This window comes from Rhagoletis zephyria, unplaced genomic scaffold (genome assembly GCF_001687245.7).
Source record: "Rhagoletis zephyria isolate East Lansing unplaced genomic scaffold, Rhagoletis_zephyria_1.1 Rzeph_scaffold_02289, whole genome shotgun sequence".
Classification (NCBI taxonomy): domain Eukaryota; kingdom Metazoa; phylum Arthropoda; class Insecta; order Diptera; family Tephritidae; genus Rhagoletis; species Rhagoletis zephyria.
Window position 1 is genome coordinate 10,877 of NW_016159373.1, and position 14,216 is coordinate 25,092.

Here is a 14,216-nt window from a genome sequence, read left to right on the forward strand (position 1 = left end):
TTTATGTATACATTTGTCTATAGCTATCTCGATTCGTTTTGTCTGTTACAAACAACCGTTATGTGAACAAATTTATAATACCCTTGTGCACAAGTGCGCTCGGGTACAATAACCACGCCCACATCCCATATAACGGTAATTTCGAGAAATACAAAATCTTCGATAAATCAGTAAATATTGAAGCTAATTTATTCAAAATTGATGATTGCAACAATTCTTTACCAAGAAATACGTTTATGATAAAATTTTGGAAAATGGGCGTAGCACCGCCCACTTGTGATTACATATATGTATCTCGCTAACCGTTCTAGCAATTTGCACCAAGCTCGGTATGGTTATTGTGCTTGCCACATAAAAGCAAACCGTTGAAAATTGTTGAAATCGGACTAAAATTGAGGCCGCATTTCATATAACGGTAAATTTCGGTAAATATGCTTGAAATTTCAATATTTCGAAATTTAAGGACGCTAATTTACTTAAAATCTATACACCCCGGCTTATCATGTAGCGGTAGCTTTCGGAAAGGTGGAAAACATATATTTAATACGTGCGCCGGGTATTTAATGTTCGGCTCCGCCCGAACTTAGACTTTCTTACTTGTTAATTCTGGATCACGACTACTGATGCGCTAATTGCAACTGGCTACAAGCCTTTCGTTACAAATCTTGCCGAACATCATGCAGCAAAGTCTATGGAAAAGACAAAGCCTACGCAAATTTAAGCATTTGACAAAAATACCGCCTAACAACTTTCGAACACACTATTGGATCAGCCTAGTGTTTTGGACCCACTAAGCTGGCCTTCGTTTTGTATCGTCGAAACAATCTTTCAAGAGGAACAACCGCGGTTTTGTGTGGATCTAAGTATCCCGGCCTAGAATCTAGACTCAAAAAAAAATATAATTATTATTATTAAAATCTGTATATATTCAAACATTTCGTTGTTCAATTCCATTTTTTTACAAATATAAGGTTCTTTGCTGATCGTTTGACACTTTTCATGAACTTACAGGAAAAAAACTCCGGACTAAATCCTGTAACTTCTGACTACGAACAGTTGCTCAGTTACTCTCTCAAAAGTGTTCCCACTTACAGGTTTTATGTCAATAGGAACGACTTCCTGTAAGTTCTGACTAAATCCTGTAAACCGGACTGCTATTGGAACAGGCTAAATATGAACTGGCACTTGCATGATGTGACACATGTCGCTATGTTTTATAGTTCAACATTTGCAGGCCTTTAGTAAATATATAGATTTCTATATCAAATCGTCTTTTTAACATATCAATTTTGAATATAACTGTTTAGAGGAAATAATATTTTTTTTTTCAGTCCCGCAATTCCCGCAAGCTTGCGGATTGCGATTTTTATACGGGATTGGATTCTCTACTTACTAGCATTGCATTTATCCTAAAATACGCTTTTCGACAGTAATACAAATGCTGCAAACTTTTTTCTGGTGCCACAATCTTAATGTGGGTCCCGTCAATGCATCCAATTACTCTGGGAATACCACTTGATCCAAAGAAGCTAGATTTTGCTCTTCTCTTTTCTTCCTCAGTGTACGTGGAGCTAATCCACTTATTACGAGTGGTTTGCAAAGCACTCATGTTTCTTTCAATACAATGGAAACAATAGTTTGGGCTAAACCAAGTAACGACTCATTACCAACTCTCTGTTGGTATGATCCCTGGGCTAGAAATCTTAAGACTGCGCAGACCTTTATTATATTTGGTATGGAGGACTTATTTTTCAGTTTACGCAGTTTGTTTTCTGCTTCACTTGGGATATAAACAACCGCTTCTTTGGAAAGTCGAAAATTTCCCTATAAACTAAAAGCACTTCTTAATAATTGAACCTTTAAATGTATATGAGCTCTCTACAATATAGAATTAATTTCCAGAGGATTCGAAGCATCTCTTAAATTTATTCTTTCGATAGCCTCTATGCGAATCTCATTACTTCCTTCATTTAAATTTATAAAAAAACGCAATTGATATTGTAGTAAACATGTCCTCGAATTTCTCAAATTCACAAAATAAAGTAAACAAAATACACGGTCATTTACCACAGTGCATCTGTCGGGCGTATGAAAACGACAATACGAATACTGATTTCATACGATACGATTTCAAGCGTTTATCGTATGCAAATTCATAATAGGGGGTGGATAGAATACAGGATTGCTTCAAGAGTACGAACTGGAACAAATTCACAGTACGTAGGTTCAAGGTTTAACGCATGCGCCGAGTATGTAAAGCTCATCTTAGACTTCGTAACATGTTTTCTGTTTCTTTTGATTTTCTTAAGTATATGTAGTTCTAGCGACTAAACCCCCTATTATAAATTGATACGATACAATTAATCTAATCTACTTTAATTCATGATTTAAGATTTTACCGTACATTGTCTGGATATCTCTGCGCTACAGCCCCCGGTCTTAGGCTTTCGAAGTCGGAGGGTGAACACCATAGCTCTTTCCCAGCAAACACCGGTGCCAGACGATGGAACTTCCCATCAAATAAACTCAAATAGCCAGTTTCACGAAAGCAATTTATGTGAAAAATTATTTTTTATTTGAATTTAATATGGAAACTGACAGAAAAGAAAAAAATGTTTCTCTTAAATTGCTTTCGGGAAACCGGCAGTACTTCTATGATGAAATTATACGAGCAGGTGTACTAATAAGAGCGAGAAGAAAGATTTGACCCTATCTTATTTGAAAGTTTGCTTGAAAAAATTTTTATAAGATAGCCGAATGCCATGAAAACTAAGAAAATAAAGCCAGAAAGCTGTTTCATTACTACACCTGGTATAATTTCACCTTGCAGTAACTCTTTCTTCCGTGAGTATAGCGCAAAAATGTGTTCCCAGAATGGCCGCATTTGCACAACCACTTCGACCCGGAGAAAATCTTTTGAGAGCCTTAATAAAGAATTTATTACAACAATAAGACTCACATTTATATTATTTTCGCAATTCATACATATTAATAAACAACTTTATTCAATTTGATTTCTCTTTACATTCAGGAATATATTTATGATTCATACGGCTGATTCATTCACAATTTACTCATTTGTTTCTCTTTGTTTTGTTTTGTGTACAAATCATTCACAAGTATGTATGTATTTCGCTGAAGAATTAAATTTTTTTATACTCACATTCTACTTCCACCGTATTTTATGTAATATATATGTATGTATGTATGTATGTATGTATTTTGTAATGTTGCAGTATTGTCTTGTAAATAAAAATAAGTATTTTCAAATTCATATTCAGCCATATAAAGAATTGGATGTAAATAAAAAAAATTGTAGTTTAAAAAACTAAAACCTCGCTATTATAATTCCCATTCGTATTGTCATCAGGATGTAACTTGAGAATAGAAATCGCTGCATCTTTTAGGCGCATCAATATTACATAGTTACATCCCGAGCTAATAAAAGGGAGGTAAAAAGCAAACTATTATAAAGACAATCAATTTAAAGTGCGCAGAACTTGGAGTAATGAAGTGGTAGTGGCCATGAGTTGTCAATAGCAGAGGAAATAGAAGACACTGGTAGCAATACAAAAAATTGTTTAGAAAAAATAACACAAGCCAATTAGGAGAAATGACAATTTTGTAATTTTGATTTTTGGCTAAACTTTAGTTAATTTTAATATTATTATTTTTTATATTATTATGCAATATTTTTGAATTTATAAGTTGTAATATTAGAATTGAATATTTTTGTTTTGATGGTTTTGGATTAATGTTACTCGTTTCTCCTGGTTCTCTAGTTTCTGTTTTTTTTTTTGTTTGTTTGTCTAGTGTAACACGGCATACATTCAAACGATCTATTCAACGATACAATTTCATGTTGTATTCGCATTCACCATCCAATTGTTAATAGGAAAAAGTTCTATCTCTTCATTCCCCAAGCATTGTTACTCGGCACAGGCACACGACGCTGACCAGACTCGCGCTGCACAACCTCCATGATGCTGGTAGCAGGCAACCAGGACTGAAATTAAAACATAAGATAAATTTAAAATTCCGTTGTGATATTGGCATATATTTGTGTGCCGCATATGTTTCCAGCTCACCCGATCCTTGTAGGCTGTAGCTACCACGTTACGATTCGGCTCTGCATCGTAGGCAACCGACTCCACACCAAACATTTCGCACATTTCATGCACCAGCTGCCTTTTTTCGCGATTCATTGTTGGGAAAGAGTGACTACGTGATTTCTGCTTGCTCTCCTTAGCGAGCTTTACCAAATTGGTTAGAGCATCATGTATGGATTTTACCAAAGTGGGGTCACGTTTAGCAAAATTGCGTATAAAATCAGAATATTTGGTTTGTAGTTTTTGCGGCACATCGGGATTGCGGATTTGTAGCCCTATAGCCAGGCGACGATTGCGTTCGAGCAAACGGCATTCTTCGTTACAATCCAAGCTGACAGTGAAAAAAATACATGCATATAAATAGTAAGGAGTATTTTATCAGCTATAAATAGTTTAAATTTCCTATATTTTGAAGAACAATATTATATCAAATACTATCAATTCAAATGATATTAATTTCTTGTATATTATACCTTTTCCTAAAAACCTGCATTTCCTCACTGCTATTAACATTTTCTAACAGATTGATTTATATTTTAATTTCTTCATCTTTATTGGCGCTCATATCGCCTAAGTGATTTTAATTTACTTACGTTTTATTTGTTTTATTTATTTTAACGGGGGCGAGAATTTCGCTTAGTTCCATGTAGTTGCCGCGTTGCATTTCGGCCATTGAAGAGGCCAACTGGGCAGTGGCAATGCGACTGAATTCACGTGCCAAGTCGTGGCACAAACGCATCTGTTTACGGTTGCCGCACTCGCATTGTACTTCGACCTATATGTATAAATCAAAAAATTATATCATGAAACTCAAACACGGTCTCATTAACTTGACTCACCATTTCCTTGCACGGTGTATCCGGGCAATCGCCATCATGACATGGCGACATGCACTTGTGGCCGCATGTGGAGCGCAACTTGGGGCAATGTTGTTTGCACACCTCGCCAGGCGTCTGACATGCACCCTCGTGGCAGGTTTTGATGCACTTGTGACGCCCACAAGGTAGTGCCTTGCCGCATGCCAAGCCACAGCTGAAACTCTCTTGCGAGCATGGAATGGTTTTGCGCTGTTCATGCTTACCGAAACACCACTTTGTGGTGAACATCATGCATGGTGGACAGTTGGATGCAGAGTGACAATTGTGCTGTGGTGGATGTTGACAGGGATGAGAGCGCGAGCAAAGACGCTTGCAGGCTGGCCTTTTGGTGCCACAGGGCACTGGGGGATAGATGACTTCGGCGCCACATTCACAGTACAGTTCCTCAAAGGACGAGCGATAGCAAGGCGGACAGTTGCCGCGGTGGCAGGGTTGGTCGCATTTGTGTTTGCCGCATGATAGCGTATAGTTGCATGGCAACGGACAGATGTGATCGATATCGATGCAGCATTCCTGATTACATTTGTGCTTGCCGCACGAACGTTTCTTAACGCAACGCTTCTTGCAGCGTGCATCATCGGCACGCGTCGACAGCTGACGACACTTGATAAGCTGGTCCATATGGCCGCAACGACACTTAACGGCGGTCTGTTTGTTGCATGGTGGGCAATTACCCAGGTGACATTTGCTGGTGCAATGATGAGGATGTGCGGGCTTACCACAACGCAGGGTCTTACCGCATACGCCTTCACACACCGGTATAGAATCCAAACAGGATTGCCTTTGGCCAACGACGATTGGCATTTTACCGCATGGACACGAGGTAACCACTTCCGGACTAAGTTTGCATGTGCGACATTCGCCCGGGTGACAACAGTCCTTACACTTGTGATTACCGCAAGCTAAATCTTTGCCACACGGCTTGCCGCATGAGTAGCTGTGCTTATCGTGAGAGTCGCGTGTGCAGGCAACTTGACGCTCCTGCTTGGTGCAGTGGCACTGTTGCTCCACCTTTTCGGCGCATGGCGCACACTTACCTTCGTGACATTTAGCCGGGCACTTGTGCTGTTCACAGTTCAATAATTTTCCACAAATTGATTCGCACTCAATGGCTTCTTTCACGCAGCATTGCATTGTCTTGGTTGTTTTGCCGCAGCCACATTCGCGTTTCACATAGGCCTGACATGGTGGGCATGGACCGGGATGACAAAGGAGGGTACAAGCATGTATGCAACCTTCGACACGACGGCAGGTGTCACCACAGGAGTGTGCGATATCGTGACGAGTATAGGGTGGATTCTTTACCTTGCCGCAGAAGCAATAGTAGTCGCGTGGCACCTCCTTCACGACATTCTGACATGCAGGACAACGCCAACCGTCCTCTGATTTGGATGATGAAGCCCATTTGATGATACATTGTAAATGAAGTATGTGATAACAATTGTTGCAGGACCAAACGGCATGGTGTGCTTTGATGGGCTCTACGCAAACCAAACATTCCAAACGACGTGTCTCAATGTCACGTATGAGCTTTTCACGTTGTGACAATTTCTCATTTTCAGGGTAGACTTTTTTCGGTGAAGATTTCTGTAAAGTAATGAAGAGTACAATAAAAGTTTTAAGGTTTGTAATATCAAAAGCTTCGCCATTTCTTAAAACAAATAGTAAACGTTTTTTCCTTCCCTTACGAAATTATCCTTTGTTAATATAAATTCTGTATTTTCAATGTCTTTATTCGAGGAAAGTTTTTTATGCTTTCACAAAGGTTTATCTAAAAGTCATCGTTAGTTAGGTTAGGTTAGGAGGGCGTGTGTGGAATAATCATTACTTTCATTCGGAGACAGAATTGTCCATTGTGAGTGCCCTCTTTTAGTGAGTGACAGGAGGAAACACGTACTTAAATCGAAAGAGTAGCTTTAAGTCATTATGAAATCGGCCCTTACTGAACCGATTACTATCCCTAATAAAGCCGAGAGATCCAACAGTTCCACCTATGCTACTTTGCCTGTCTGTTGCAGAAGCGTGAACCCAAGTGCTTGAGTCGCTTCGTGTGTGGACGTGGACATCGATACAGATAGGGGTCAATTGACACTCTTCCTCATCTCGTTGGTATTCGCACCGTTGCAGCATTGATGCTATAGCACAGTGTCCTGTGATGACGCCGGTAAGGACTCTTACTGCGGATCGATTAAGTTTCAATATGTCCCTTGTCTTTTTCCTACTCAGCCGCGGCCATAATAATCTTGTGGTCTCACAGTCTTCCCGTTTGTTCCACAAGTCATTCGTCACGGCCACGGTGTACTCATTAATTTTCATAAAGTGATCTGTAAACGGTGGTAGTACGAATCTATCCGCTTCTTCTATTGGCATCTCTGAGCCGCATCTAGCCATCTCATCAGCCGATTCATTCCGTTCAATATTGCTATGTCCGGGAACCCAGCATAGAGTGACGTTGACACGGCTCAGTGACGCCAGCGTGGTGAGACATTTCTATACAATTCCCGATTTCACTATTCTAGATCCTATTGCCTTCAGTGCTGCCTGACTGTCGAAAAAAATATAGGCTTTCGTCATCTCTATAGCGCAGATCTCCGCTTGGAAGACACTGCAGTCGTTCGCTAGGCGAAAGGACCGGTTGATCTGCAGGTCCTTCGAGTAGACACCGGCTCCGGTTCCTTGTTCCATCTTTGAACCGTCAGTGTAGATGGATAAAGATCCCTCTGCTACTGGTAGCCCTGCATCCCATTCTTCTCTAGTCGGGAACCTAATCTATCTTCGTATTAAAGTCCCAAATAGGCGTAATGTAAACAGTGATGACTTCTATGTCAGCTTTAATTCCATTTAGCCGGCCTCTTTCGTAGCGCAGGCTTTTAAAAAGCGAAAATACCATAAAATTCATGGGCCTAATTCATCTGTACAACTTTTACAACTGTTTTGCATTGTGTTTTCTTGAAACCTCAAAGTTGAAAACAATTGTGCATCGACCTTCGACACCTGTTAAAATATCTGGCGGTCTTTGAATAGATAGAGAGTTTTACTGTAATATTTAAAACTACAAAAGAAAGGTCCATTCATAAATACAAATTTTACAAGGGATAACGGGATCCAGCTCACTTAATAATCCGAAGTTTAGCTTTTTTCTTTATTCCCTGTGTAAAAAAAAACTGAACAATGTGAACAAAGACGATTATTTTCTGCAGCCTCATATATGTTGAATACCATGAAGTAGCTAAGTGGGGCTATCTTAACTTTGCTTCCTTCTGTCACAACTTATTGTGAAACAGGGGTTTCAGCTTAAACTTATATAAAAAAACAAATTCTGGTCGAAATTGGATGCTACCCCAGAAATGCGCATACAGCTGTCGGACATAATTTCGAACAATAAAGCAATATTTAATAACAGTGAAACAATTTCATTCTTCTCATTAAAATTTACAGTGGCTGCATTTCTTTATTCATTCTGAACGTTTGGAATAAACTTTTTTGTTTACTTATTCTTTAGAGCGTTCCTGATGATACGTTAACGTATATTTCAAACGCTTTCTGTTTATTCTGGCTGTGAAATGGGATTATCTGGAATGAATAATGAAACGCAGCCAGTATGCATACTATACCAGAGCTTCTTAAAGTGTGTTCCGCGGAACCCAAGGGTTCCGTAGACAAGTCACCGGGGTTCCGCGAAATTAGTTTTGGTATGAATAAGCACGGCGGTCGGTTTGAGTTGCACACAGAAAGAGAAGTTCTATAAACAGTTTGACCGAGACGCAATTATCTATTTTCAAGTATACATATGTACTCGTAGTTGGTATGATTGCCGTACTGAGTGCCATACCTACAGAAGAGCGTTGAGCTTGCGCTTGCCAAGCTTGTTTTTTTCTAACCGGTATGTGTTGTTGGCCGCTGTAGCCAAAGGGTTACATACAACTTTCTACAAGGAACCAGAGCTGCGAAACTATCGATGGCACTATCGATAGTATCGATAGTTTCAATTTGACACCACTATCGATGAATGGTAGCCACAATCGCGATACTATCGGAAACCTTCAAATATAAATAATTGGCAAAAATTAACAGTGAGACCTAGCTTCTTCAAACTACAAAAGTACATACTCAAAAATTTTCTAAGAAACCTAACGAAATTTTGATTACTCGAAAAACTCGAATTTTCGTTTTTGTGAATTGTCTAAAACTTAGACTTGCAACGTGTTGTTTTTGTTGCTTAAAATAACGTATTTGTTATTTTTAATAAAGCACACCAAAATGGTGTTTAAAACTAACATTTCTGTTTTTTCTACTAATACATATTACCACATTCAATATAAATAGTGCCGTAGCAAGGATCCCATATTTTTCTCTTACCGATAGTATCGATACTATCGAATGGTGATGCCCAAAACTATCGAAAATATCGAATGGTCCAACCATCGATAGTTTTGCAGCTCTACAAGGAACGCGATGAATTGCCAAATGAAATGTGAAATGTCATTACTGGATACTTGGTAAATCACCTGAAATATTTGTCAGATTATTTTTCGGATGGTAGTAGTAATATAGGTTTGGTACAAAACCCACACTTGGGTCTCTGAAAGAGTTTTGGGTTACTGTTAGGAGTAAATATCTTTAAGTCGCTAAAAAGGCCATCTTATGCTGTCACAACGTAATTCAGGTCGAAATTGGATGCTACCCCGGAAATGCGCATACAGCTTTCAGACATTATATCGAACTACTATTTTATACAATAATTAATAACAGCGAGACAATTTTATTCTTTACATTAAAATTTAAAGTATGTTTACTATTTCTAGTAAAAGCTTTTATTCATATTTAAATTGCACTGCCTTTGATTTTTAGTAATTTGGTGTGGGGTTCCGTAAAATTAAAATTGTTTAGTAAGGGTTCCATCATTTTAAAAGTTTAAGAACCCCTGTACTATACTACTAAAACAGTTATTCAGATTTAAATTGCAGTGCTTTTGATTTTTAGTAATTTGATGTGGAGTTCCATAAAATGAAAAGTTTTTAGTAAGGCTCCCATTATCTTAAAAGTTTGGGAACCCTTGCTCTACCGCATACGAAGCCAAATATGGTGTCACAATTTTGGCGAATCTTTTGCCACCTACTGAGTGTTATAAAAACGTATCAAACTAATTATGTAAATGCATTGAGATACTTACGAGGAATAACGGTGCGTAATTGGTTTGCCTATGGTTAGATGACATTTGTACATATATCTATGGTCATAAGCAATAATCGCCTAAATCGAAAAACCTGAATTCGAGAAAAAACGCTTTAAAGACTTGGATTGTAATGTAAACATTATGGGGAAACCAAAATATTTTCATCTATAACTTTTTTAAATAGCCTAGGTAACTAGATGGGAGTTTCACATATACGTGGAATAGTAGTTGCAGAAAACGATAGCATATATAACTCAATTCTTTCTTAAGTCGACTTAGGCGGTTATTGCTTATGACTACAGATATAACCTCACTTTTGTGTGTGTGGTCGAGTGCGCGGAACTCAACTGCAAACAAAAAAAAAAACTACTGGAAAACGCAAGTTGTGCGACCTTACATATAAAAATGAATGTATGTATATATTGAGCAGGGTTGCAAAACACTCCAAAAATCGGTGCGGTTCGGTTCAGTGGTTCGAACCACTTAGAAAAAACTTGTACCGGCACAAGAACCGATTCAAGAGTATCTCAAATATAAAAATATATAAAAATATTCAAATATCTACATGTATAGTGGTGGAAAAATAAATTGGGGCGCGACATTTTAGCAAGTTTTGGCTATTTTTCTTTTGTTTATTTAATGTTTATTTTTCTTTTTAACCATATAACTCCAGACTTCATACTTTGTGCAAAATTTATGAAAATGCTGCAAAGTTTCATCTAAATTTAAAATTTTTTAAAAATAACTTTTAAACTTTAAGTTCATTTTTGGCAATTTTCACGTATTTTGTTCCATACAACGTATGTGAGATTTTTTTTATATGGAAGAAAATGCGTAATACCCTAACCAAACAAAAAAATTTAAAATCAACGCAATCAAGGGGAAATTAGAAAAATGTTCATAAACTCTTTTAAGGTTTGGACAAGACGTGAGCCTAGTCGAGTAGACAAAAACAGCATACTCAGAATTTTGAATTGACACTCAAAATGTTGGCTTAATGTTGGAACCCTCATTTTGAGTAGGTTGGATCTGAAACCACAAATGTACAAGTATACCTATGGTCAAAATGATAATAGTGCGGCATTTGACTACTTTTCTTTTGTTGGTATAATGTTCATTAATTTTTTATAAAAGTATAACTCGTTATATAGCGGCAACCGTATAAATACAAATTTAAACCTTTGCACGACTATTAGAAAAAATCTACAAATTTAAAAATTGCCTCAAAATATACAATTTTTTAATCAGAACTAAAAAAATCGAAGTATGCAGTTTTATATAACTCATTCAATTTCATTGTAATGTGTTAAAAGCAAGTTTGAATTATTTTAAAACTCGCATTCATTTTTAGATTTTTTTTGCTGGCGTTGTTAAGTATTTTGTTCCATATAAAAATATTTCAATCATTGTTTATAGGGGCGAAATTACAACTCACGTAGGTGTTATAAAAAAAAAAATTTGCCGTTTTACCTTACGGATTGAATTTATAGACAAAGATGTGTATTACAAAACATGAAAAATGCTATAGTGGATTTTCATTTTGAACAGAACCGAACCATTTTCTGGGGTGGTTTTCGGTTCGGTTTTGGCATTTTCAAATAAAACCGGTTCGGTTCGATGCCCGAAAAAAGCGACGGTTCGGTTCAAAAACCGGTTCGGTTCAAAACTGGTTTGCATCCCTGATATTGAGGGCTTATATTCAATACCTTCTATCTGCAATTTCCACAAAAACTACTTTGTGATGTTAGAACTCATCTGGGGCTTATTTGTCATCGCTGATGTCAATTCTGACTTTGCAATTTAATAGTAAATTCTTCTATCGAGTGTTATGGAAATAATTTCAACCCTCAAGTTGCTTCCCTACGCCGATTCTGAACCTCACTGAAAAATTTTTGAGTTTTTAGCGGCGAATTAAAAATTCTGGTTTTTATGATTGCATGCCTTGTTTATATTGAAACATAAAGCGCTTTTATCAAATTCGCCGTGATTCAAAATGGATGCATTAACTCAAGGCGAATTCATACAAGGTGATAGCGGCAGTATAAACCCCAAAAACTACACTAAGAAATTATACGCACGACGACAATAAGAACACAAAAATTATACAACAAACACATCACCACAACTCGCCTTGAAATCAGCTGCTTCGGTAACACCACCTGGTATGAATTCGCCTTGCATTAAACAGAAATCCCAAAGTGTATTGATTCGAATTAGTTTTCAAATCGATTTTTCATTTCTCATCGCACGAAGCTTCGACTTTTTTCCACCTACCTCCATATAGTCGAAATACTGTGCAATTGTTTGAAAACACGTAAAAAGACATCATTCATTTAACGCGAAGTGAAAATCGGCTGGATTTCCGGTTGAAATTCGACTTGTTATTATACTAAATTATTTGAAAGGAGGTACAAAGTTTTAAATATTAGTGTCACTCCGAAGGTAAATGCGATATTTGCTCATGTTCCGGAATTTTGCAAATGAAAACAACGAGAATTAGGATTTTACGGCGAGCAAGCTGTGGAGGCAGCTCATTTTGATTTCGCGAAAGCCTAGGTTAGTTAGAAAACTGATGAGAGGAAAGAGAACTATACTTCTAAGATCTGCATGTGTAATCTTGGATTTTTCAAATTTAATTATTAAAACTATAATTAAAATACGAACTTCGTCAATAGTAAAAGCTTTTATTAATAAAAGTTACCATAAACAAGAATAGAAGTATAAGTTCGGGTGAAACCGAACTTTATTTACCCGGCGCAGGTATGACATATCGTCGTTTCAACTTTCTCTAAACTACCTTTGCATGATAATGACTTAATGATTTATGTAATTGAACGAAGTTTGGTAGAAATCGATGAAGTGGTTACCGAGATACACCTTTGTAGTCCCAAAGTGGGCGGTGCCATGCCCAATTCCTAAAAGTCTATAGTAGTCTTATTTATTGCTAAGAGATTGTTGTAACTACTAACTTGGAGTAGCTCAGCGTTCTCAGTTATTGAAATAGCGGATTTTCGTATTTCTGAAATTTACTGTTATACGGGAAGCGAGTGTAATTTTAGTCCGATTTGAATAATTGCTTTTCCGTGCCAAGGTTATTAAGTGCACCGAGTTTGGTAGAAATTGATAAATCGGTTACCGAGATACACATTTGTGGTCATAAGTGGGGGGCGCCACTTCCATTGACCAAAAATTTATAATAATCAATTTTTCTGCTGAGTGGTTATTGCAATCATCGATTTTGAGTGAATTAGCTTCCGTAGTTACTGATTTATCGCAGTTTTCATGTTTCTGTAATTTACCGTTATATGGGAGGCGGGCGTGGGTATTGCCCGCCTTCAAAGATTTTCAACTGATTCTTGACCGGACCCTAACCAAGGCTCGTACCGAGTTTGGTAAGGATTGGTGAATTGGCTACTGAGATACAACATTTCATCATAAGTGGGCGGGGTCACTCCCATTTTCCAAAAATTTCATATTATTTTTTACCCAAATTTCACTTCACACACTAATTTTCAAAAACTTGGATCCAATGTTTACTGAAACATCTTAGTTGTTGCATTTTTCGAAAATACCGTTATATGTGGAAGTGAGCGTGGTTATAGTCCGATTTCGCCCATTTTCAATGCCAACCTATCTTAGAACATCCATACTAAATTTCGTTGAGATCTCTCAATTTTTGCGCGTGTTATCTTGTGCACGGACGGACGGATGGACAGACAGACATAGCTTAATCGACTTCTCTATTCATTCTGACCATTTGTGAATATATTTGTCTATATCTATCTCAATTTGTTTTGGCTGTTACAAACAACCGTTATGTGAACAAGGTCATAAGGTTTTGGGAAATTTCCGGTAAGCTTTCCCGAAATAGTAGCAACAGGAATCGGACAGTTAAGTCTTAGGAGGATTTTTACATCAGATTCTCATTCTTGTGAAAAGTGCAGATAGAGGGTACTGAATATAATCCCTCGATATGTATATATATACATATGTGTATATATACATATGTGTATATATATATATATATATATATATATATATATATATATATAT

General features: G+C 37.3%; 1 protein-coding gene across 2 annotated transcripts in view; it reads right to left on the minus strand.

Annotated features, from left to right (window-relative positions):
- Window positions 1-3,087: 3,087 nt before the first annotated feature.
- stc (nuclear transcription factor, X-box binding stc) overlaps window positions 3,088-14,216 on the minus strand; it is a 49,842-nt gene continuing 38,713 nt past the window's right edge. The window contains exons 3-6 of one of the 2 annotated variants that reach the window (XM_017620919.1): window positions 4,949-6,574; window positions 4,703-4,884; window positions 4,089-4,440; window positions 3,088-4,006 (exon numbers count right to left, since the gene is read on the minus strand). In XM_017620919.1, coding sequence (XP_017476408.1) covers window positions 3,905-4,006; window positions 4,089-4,440; window positions 4,703-4,884; window positions 4,949-6,574 — 2,262 coding nt within the window. In that variant the 3' untranslated portion in view covers window positions 3,088-3,904. The remainder of the gene's footprint in view (window positions 4,007-4,088; window positions 4,441-4,702; window positions 4,885-4,948; window positions 6,575-14,216) is intronic. The other variant, XM_017620918.1, reaches the window with a different exon arrangement.